Source organism: Scyliorhinus torazame, chromosome 8 (genome assembly GCF_047496885.1).
Source record: "Scyliorhinus torazame isolate Kashiwa2021f chromosome 8, sScyTor2.1, whole genome shotgun sequence".
NCBI classification, from domain to species: Eukaryota; Metazoa; Chordata; class Chondrichthyes; order Carcharhiniformes; family Scyliorhinidae; genus Scyliorhinus; species Scyliorhinus torazame.
The window spans coordinates 46,683,002-46,692,082 of NC_092714.1; the positions used below are offsets into that span (position 1 = coordinate 46,683,002).

General features: G+C 46.5%; 1 protein-coding gene across 1 annotated transcript; it reads right to left on the bottom strand.

The window, feature by feature from the left end:
* Positions 1-7,884: 7,884 nt before the first annotated feature.
* Positions 7,885-8,876, bottom strand: LOC140427811 (histone H2A, sperm-like). Its single transcript, XM_072513488.1, has one exon. The coding sequence runs from the start codon at positions 8,572-8,574 to the stop codon at positions 8,170-8,172; it is 405 nt and encodes a 134-aa protein (XP_072369589.1). The 5' UTR covers positions 8,575-8,876; the 3' UTR covers positions 7,885-8,169.
* Between the last annotated feature and the right edge of the window lie 205 nt (positions 8,877-9,081).

The window sequence follows — 9,081 nt, forward strand, 5'->3', positions numbered from 1 at the left end:
CTCTCAACATGTATGCCAACATGGCATTTGCCTTCCTAACTCTGACAATCTGCAAACATTCCCCCATTCAGAAAATAGTCTGCCTCAATTCCTCCTTCCAAAGTGCATAACTTCACTTTTCCTGTCCAAGTCCTTCTGCATGTTTTCCTCAATACTGCCCGTCTTTGTACCATCTGCAAACATAAGTGCCCTCAGTTCCTTCTTCCAGATTGTTAATGTATATTGTGGTCCCAGCACAGACAGCTCCCCCCCCCCCGGAGACACACCACTAGTCACCGGCTATCAACCTGAAAAAGTCAGCTTTATCCCTACTCTCTGCCTTCTACCAGTCAGCCAATCCTCTATCCATGCCAGGATCTTACCATTAACAGCATGGACTCGTCCTATTTAACACACAACAGCCTCCTATTTAACACCATGGGCTCTTTCTTATTTAACAGCCTCCTCTGCAGCACCTTGACAAAGGCCTCCTGGAAATCTTTTATTAAAAAAAATTTTTAAATAAAAAAAAATTAAAATCACATCCACTGGTTCACCTCATTGCCTCCTCAAAGAACGGAAACAGTTGTCATACAGGACCTCCCCTAAACGAAGCAGTGGTGACTTGGACCAGTTTGATCATGCACTTCAAGTAATCCGCAATCTCATCATTAATAATGGACTCTAATATCTTACCAATGAGCAAAGTCAGGCTAACCAGCCCATAATTTCCCATCTCCTGCCCCCCTCCCTTCTTAAACACAGGGGTGTTACATTAGCCATTTTCCAGTCCTCTAGGACCATCACTGCCTCTAGTGATTCCTGAAAGACCATCAATGCTCCCACAAGAACCCTGGGGTGTAGTCTGTCTGGTCCAGGGGATTTATCCACCTTCAGACTTGGTTTCCCCCCACATTCTCCTTAGCAATGGTCACTACACTCATTCTGCCTAGCTGTTCATAGACAGATGTTCTACCCATGTCATTGGTGCCTATGTGAACCGTGACAACTGGATCTTTACCCTTCCAAGCCAAGTTCCTCTGCTGCCCGGATGAGATATCCCGAACCCAGGCACGCAACACAACCTTCGGGATTCTTGATCCTGGTCAGAGAACCTGTCAATGCCCCAACTATACAATCCTCAATTAACATTTCTTCTCTCCCTGGATGCAGAGAAGGCGTTTGATCGGGTAGAATGGGGTACCTGATGGCAGTGCTGGAGCGGTTTGGGATTGGACCAAGGTTTGTGAACTGGGTAAAGCTATTATATAAGGAACCGAAGGCGAGTGTCCGCACAAATAATATCAGTTTGAGATATTTCACTCTCCACCATGGGACGAGACAGGGATGTCCTATGTCCCCCCCCCTGCTGTTTGCACTTGCGATTGAGCCATTGGCCATCACATTGAGAAGTTCGGGAGCATGGAAAGGAATAGTGCGGGGGGGGGGAAAGAATAGAGCATAGGGCGTCCTTAAATGCCGACGACTTGCTGCTGTATGTGTCGGAGCCGAGTGTGTCGATAGGAGGAATATTGGAGCTACTGCAGGTATTTGGATCTTTCTCGGGGTACAAGTTGAACCTGGACAAGAGTGTGTACTTTGTGGTGTCTCGGCCGGGGGTGGGGGGCTGCCATTCCGTAGAGCAGGGACTCATTTTAGGTATCTGGGGGTGCAGGTTGCCCAGGAGTGGGGGAGGCTTCGCAGGTACAACATCACTAGTTTGGTGGGGAGAGTGAAAGCCAATCTGGCAAGGTGGGATGGCCTTCCTCTGTCACTGGCAGGTCGGGTACAGGCGGTTAAAATGAATGTGTTGCCACGATTCCTGTTTATTTTTCAATGTCTACCGATTTTCCTGCCAAAGTCTTTTTTCAGGGAGATTGAGGGAAGGATTACCTCATTCATATGGGGAGGGAAGGTGGCCAGAGTGAGAAAGGTGCTGCTACAGAGGGGAAGGCAGGCAGGGGGTTTGGGTCTCCCGAACTGGTTGTACTACTACTGGGCGGCGAATGTGGAGAAAGTGCGGAGCTGGGTCAGAGGGGTTGATTCTCAGTGGGTCAGAATGGAGAGAAATCTTGACAGAAATCTTTGGATCCTCGCTGTCTTCAGGGGATGTCCCGGAGGACTGGAGAATAGCCAATGTTGTTCCTCTGTTTAAGAAGGGTAGCAAGGATAATCCCGGGAACTACAGGCCGGTGAGCCTTACTTCAGTGGTAGGGAAATTACTGGAGAGAATTCTTCGAGACAGGATCTACTCCCATTTGGAAGCAAATGGACGTATTAGTGAGAGGCAGCACAGTTTTGTGAAGGGGAGGTCGTGTCTCACTAACTTGATAGAGGTTTTCGAGGAGGTCACTAAGATGATTGATGCAGGTAGGGCAGTAGATGTTGTCTATATGGACTTCAGTAAGGCCTTTGACAAGGTCCCTCATGGTAGACTAGTACAAAAGGTGAAGTCACACGGGATCAGGGGTGAACTGGCAAGGTGGATACAGAACTGGCTAGGCCATAGAAGGCAGAGGGTAGCAATGGAGGGATGCTTTTCTAATTGGAGGGCTGTGACCAGTGGTGTTCCACAGGGATCAGTGCTGGGACCTTTGCTCTTTGTAGTATATATAAATGATTTGGAGGAAAATGTAACTGGTCTGATTAGTAAGTTTGCAGACGACACAAAGGTTGGTGGAATTGCGGATAGCGATGAGGACTGTCTGAGGATACAGCAGGATTTAGATTGTCTGGAGACTTGGGCGGAGAGATGGCAGATGGAGTTTAATCCGGACAAATGTGAGGTAATGCATTTTGGAAGGGCTAATGCAGGTAGGGAATATACAGTGAATGGTAGAACCCTCAAGAGTATTGAAAGTCAAAGAGATCTAGGAGTACAGGTCCACAGGTCATTGAAAGGGGCAACACAGGTGGAGAAGGTAGTCAAGAAGGCATACGGCATGCTTGCCTTCATTGGCCGGGGCATTGAGTATAAGAATTGGCAAGTCATGTTGCAGCTGTATAGAACCTTAGTTAGGCCACACTTGGAGTATAGTGTTCAATTCTGGTCGCCACACTACCAGAAGGATGTGGAGGCTTTAGAGAGGGTGCAGAAGAGATTTACCAGAATGTTGCCTGGTATGGAGGGCATAAGCTATGAGGAGCGATTGAATAAACTCGGTTTGTTCTCACTGGAACGAAGGAGGTTGAGGGGCGACCTGATAGAGGTATACAAAATTATGAGGGGCATAGACAGAGTGGATAGTCAGAGGCTTTTCCCCAGGGTAGAGGGGTCAATTACTAGGGGGCATAGGTTTAAGGTGAGAGGGGCAAGGTTTAGAGTAGATGTACGAGGCAAGTTTTTTACGCGGAGGGTAGTGGGTGCCTGGAACTCACTACCGGAGGAGGTAGTGGAAGCAGGGACGATAGGGACATTTAAGGGGCATCTTGACAAATATATGAATAGGATGGGAATAGAAGGATACGGACCCAGGAAGTGTAGAAGACTGTAGTTTAGTCGGGCAGTATGGTCGGCACGGGCTTGGAGGGCCGAAGGGCCTGTTCCTGTGCTGTACATTTCTTTGTTCTTGTTCTTTGTTTGAGAGTTTGTGCAGGGGGTCGGGGCTGAAGGCACTTGCAACAGCGCCGCTCCAGATTGCTCCGGGGAAATATTCAGAGAGTCCAGTAATAATAGCTTCATTGAAAATCTGGAGGCAGTTTCGCCAACACTTTGGGTTGGGGATAGGGTCAAGGGAAGTGCCGATTCGGGGGAACCACAGATTTGAGCCAGGGAGGTGGGAAATGGGAAGAGAAGGGGATTAAGACGCTAAAAGACTTGTTTCTTCGGGGTCGGTTTGCAGGATTGAGGGAGCTGGAAGTGAAGTATGGGCTAGAGCAGGGAGAAGTCGTTAGGTACATGCAGGTTTTGGATTTTGCCAGGAAGGAGATAGAGCTTCCCAGAGGAACCGGCCTCCACATTGCTGGAGGAGGTGTTGACGACAAGGGGACTGGAGAAGGGGGCAGTGTCAGCGGTGTACGGAGCCAATTTGGAAGAGGATGAGGCACCACTGGAAGGGATCAAAGCAAAGTGGGAGGAAGAGCTGGGAGAGGTTATAGAGGAGGGGGTCTGGTGTGAGGTGCTCCGGAGAGTGAATGCCTCCACCTCATGTGCGAGGTTGGGGCTGATACAGCTGAAGGTGGTATACAGAGCACACCTCACGAGGGCGAGGATGAGCCGATTTTTTGGAGGAGTAGAGGATATGTGTGAGCGTTGCCGGGGGAGGGGGGGGGGGGTGAATCCCGTTCATATGTTTTGGTCCTGTCCAAAGCTAGGGGAGTACTGGAAGGAGGTGTTTAGGGTAATTTCCAAGGTGGTGCGTGTGAAACTGGACCCGGGCCCCCGGGGTGTCGGACCAGCCAGGGTTGGAAACGGAAGCAGAGGCAGATATCATAGCCTTCGCCTCGTTGATCTCCCGAAGGCGGATCCTGCTGGGATGGAGAGCAGCCTCTCCACCCAGTGCCCTGGCGTGGCAGGGGACCTGTTGGAATACTTGACCGTTGAGAAGTTAAGTTCGAATTGAGGGGAAGCTCGGAGGGGTTCTACACATCATGGGCACTATTTATTATGCACTTTCAAGAACTCAATAACATCGAACATTAGTTGGGGGGGTGGGGTGGGGGGGGCTGTGTAGATTAAGGGTGACTATGGGTAATCCCGGATTCCTTTTTGTCATTTGTTTATGTAAACATGCGGGTTGAGGTTCGGGGGTTGGTGGGCGGATGGGATCGTTGTTATTATGGGGATTGACATATCTTGCTGATTGTTTATTGTTGATGGGGGTAAATGTGGGAGATAATGTGAAAAAGGAGAATAACATTTTTTTTTAAAAACACATTTCTTCTCTCCCCCACATTAGAATGGTCCCCTGTATGTACCATGGTTGTGATCAGTTTGCTCATCCTCCCTGCAGTCCCCATTCCCTTCCACACAGGGAGCAAGAATCTCAAACCTGTTGGACAAGGGCTGAAGCTCCTGCAATCCTACCTCCTGGATCCCGCTACCCCTGCCTCACTTGCAGCCACACCATCCGGTCACTGACCAGCCAAATTAAAGGTATTTAATCTAAGGGGCATAACTGCCTCCTGAAACAGCATCCAAGTACCTCTCCCCCTCGGATGTGTTGCAGCATCCAAAGCTCAGAATCCAGCTCATCAACTCTTGAGCCAGCTTACTACATACAGATGTGGTCACTGGGAACCACAATGGGGTCCACCAGCTCACATTATGCAGGAACTCATCACCTGACCCTTCATCTCCATTAGCATGGCCAATCCCCCTAACCTGCACATTTTTGAACTGTGGGTGTAAAGCCACACCCACAGGGATGGATTGTGAAAACTCCAGTCGCCAGAATCGAACCTGGGTCCCTGGCAATGAGGCAATGCTAACCACTGCCACTGTTCACTACTTAACATGTCTTATCGTCATGGTCATGACTTGAACAGGTGTACCTAACATTTACCCATCATGCTTCTGGTTTGCTATATATAGAATACAAGTAGCCAATATACATCCGAATAGTACAATAAAAAAATAAAAGCATAAAGAAATTGTGGCCATAATCAAGGTTTGAGAATATTCTGAAGTTTTCCATAACATGCTGCATCATTCCATCATATTCAGTCCCCAAGCTGCAGTGTGTGACCAATAGATTATATCTCATGGTGATCATCATATAATCAAAATAACCAACAAATTTACACTGGCACAAGATGTTGTTCTGATCCAACACCGGAACCATTCCATCATCTCCTATTGCTAATTGCTCCTCCATTTATGCATTGTGTCCAAACATCATTGCTTGGTTGAGTGATTAATTCTGAAAACTTGTCATTTCTCAGTACGTCTGTTCCCCTTGAAGGCAGTGTGTGTCAATGCTCAATTGTCCAGTTCCAAGTTTATCTAGCGTATAGTCCAATGGTATTATTTTCCTAACTTTAATATGTCCAATACAAATTAAATCTTGTTTTGTTTCCTCAAGTGTTAAATTCTAACCCAATTGTGGGATGGGTTAACACCGTAATGATCTACTTTACCATGTTATACTGTTGCCCGAGAGCTGGGGTCCATTTCACAGTGCTGCATGCTAGCCACATCACACATGACCAAGACTTGCTCACATTGGAATCTCAATGTGCCACCCTCTGCCTTTCAGGCAAAAATTCAAGCCTAACAGAGGGGGAGAGTCAGCTGTTGCAGAACTTTGCTCCTCTTGCATGGTTCTAATGGCCAGACTGTCAAATGCAGTTCCTTTTAAGAATCTTTATTGTAGTCACAAGTAGGCTTACATTAACACTGCAATTAAGTTACTGTGAAAAGCCCCTTGTCGCCACATTCCAGCACCCGGTTGGGTACACGGAGAAATCAGAATATCCAAATTACTTAGGGGACTTGTGGGAGGAAACCAGAGTACCTGGAGGAAACCCACAGACACGGAGAACATGCAGACTGCACAGTGATCCAAGCCAGGAATTGAACCAGGGAGCTTGGCGCTGAGAAGCAACTGTGCTACCTTTTTTTTTAATTATAAAGTAGGCAGACAAACATTGCCAAGAGAAGAACTGTTAAATTACTAATTCTTAACAGTCACTGCAAATGCAAAGTCACTGCAAATGCACATGGCTAATGTTTTATCCCAATTTACAATAACTCCCACCTGCAATTCATTTCCGCCTCATGCATCTCTACAACTCAGGAACTCAGCACCATGCAGTACAAGAGCATGCAATGGCAGAATATAAAATCTTCAATTTCCCAATTTTGTATTCTCTTCCTCCACAGACAATTCCAAACATTATATTCCATCTACTATGGTTTTGCTCTCCCCCAAACTACCAGAGTTTTCCCAGATATCCTTTTGGAATTTTGATAAATACATCTGTACATTTACTATCCTTTCTGGCAACATATGCCTCTTCTCAAATCAAACACATTTAAATTTCTGTTTGAAAAAGTTGGACCCTTATCCTGTAGTGCCATTACATCGACCTTCAAATGGTGTAATCCAGCTACTCGGTCTGGCCAACTCAGCCTAGTTTTTGTTCAGAAAGTTCTGTGATCTTTCTTCCCTTGAGGCGCCAAAATCCCTCGTCTTGATCCTCTGAAGGGTTATTGTATATGTGGTAATTTCACCACCACATCACCATAATGGTCAAACCATTCCCATAAAGATTAATTCATCCATTTGTTAATTACATTAATGCAAACATTTACACACTATCTACCTGGTAACAGTGGCTTGACCCACAACGCTTTCAATCTTTAAATCTAAAGAATTCCAGATTAAATAATCTATAGGAGTGTCAATTTAATTCCTAGTTCTACCGACCACCTCTTTGGTGTTGGGAATTCAACCCTGACACCAACCTTTGGAATAAATAAAAATCAGAAACAGGCCAGTTTCTCTATAGATGCTGCCATGGTTGACATTGGTTTTATTAATACACTTATTCTTTTGGCCAGGAATAAGACTTTCTTAAATGGACATGAACAAGACTTTACCTGCTCGACCCAAGTCGCACGATCCCCTTTAATGACCCACTAACCAGACCAGAGGTGAACGGTTTGACTACCTCCAGGATCAGTGTCTGGGTAACTTCCCGCCTCCTTGGTGGCCGGAAGCCCCCTGTTCCAACCAGCTTTCAAATCTAGCTAAAAAGCATGCAATGTGATGTTTAACCATAAATCACATTTTCCCAATTTAGCATTCGAAATTGTTACTATAAAAAAAAAGTTTAATAAAAAAATAGCCACTTCTGGTAACATGGACAAATTAACTTACTGACTAAATTTTAAAAATAGAACCAACCATATGAAAAAAAAACAGCAAACTGTGTAGTGAATGGAGTCAAACAATTCCACTATATTAAAAAAAAGTTTATTACAACATCGGAGGCATCTACGATAGTCAAAATTGCATCACAAAAGTTTTTTAAAAGTTGATTAAGTACAGCAAAGCACTGTCCACCTTGAATCTCACCGACACCCAGCTCAGTTTGAAAGGGTTCATAAACAAATGCAGAAAGTGGCCACTTGGGAGGTGTGGCAGAGTCCGGGGAACACCCCAGATATTCTTTTCAAAAGTCAGCAAAGGTTGCTTCCAAATCCCGAAGACGGCAATTTAAGAAAGGGTGGGGAAATCTCCCAGGTTAAAATTCCAAGGAGCCAAAGCCCTGCGTTCCTCCCTCATTCTTGGCTGTTCTCTTTGGCAGGAGCTGGGCCTGGATATTTGGCAGCACTCCCCCCTGGGGGATAGTGACACCTCCCAGGAGCAGCAGCAGCTCGCTGTCATTCCTCACCGCCAGCTGCAGGTGGCGGGGCGCGATCCGCACTTTGTGGTTGTCCCTGGCCGCGGCCCCGGCCAATTCCACCAACTCGGCCACCAGGTATTCCAGTACAGCCGCCAGGTAGACCGCCGCCCCAGCCCCGATCCTCTCCGCGTAGTTACCGTTCTTCAACAACCGATCCACCCGGCCAACCGGGAACTGCAAACCTGACCTGGAGGAGCGAGATTTCCGCCCGTCCTTGGCCTGAAGTTGACCCCGGTCTGCCATTTGTCACTAATCTGTTCCCGCTCTCCTCCTCCCTGGGTGGAGGGTATTGACAAAATACCCCAGCCGAAACTCCCATTGATGCTTAAATAGTGCTGTCAACACTTCATCCAATAAAACAAATAGTTCACCGAACCCTAAACTCCAGATGCATGAAATTAATCAATCAGCTTCCCACGGGAATAAATCTGCAGCCACATTCTCTATAGTGTAGTTTTAGTTCATTCCATTGGTGAAGTCCGCGGGTTTAATAAACTACCCAATAAACTTCAATTTAACTTTAAACAACCGTGCCTGTATTGAAGCACCTCAATATAGAGAACCTGAATAGTATTGCGCTGTTTTTAAATGTTCTTTCAGATATTTAACAAAGTTTTTTTGCAACAAAAAACACAACCTAGTCACCTGGCCCCAGGTGCCAAGGTAAACAGTGGCACAGTTGCCATTCTTTTTCGGAATGGCAACCGATGACGAGTGGTGTCCAGCAGGGTTCAGTGTTCTTTATATATT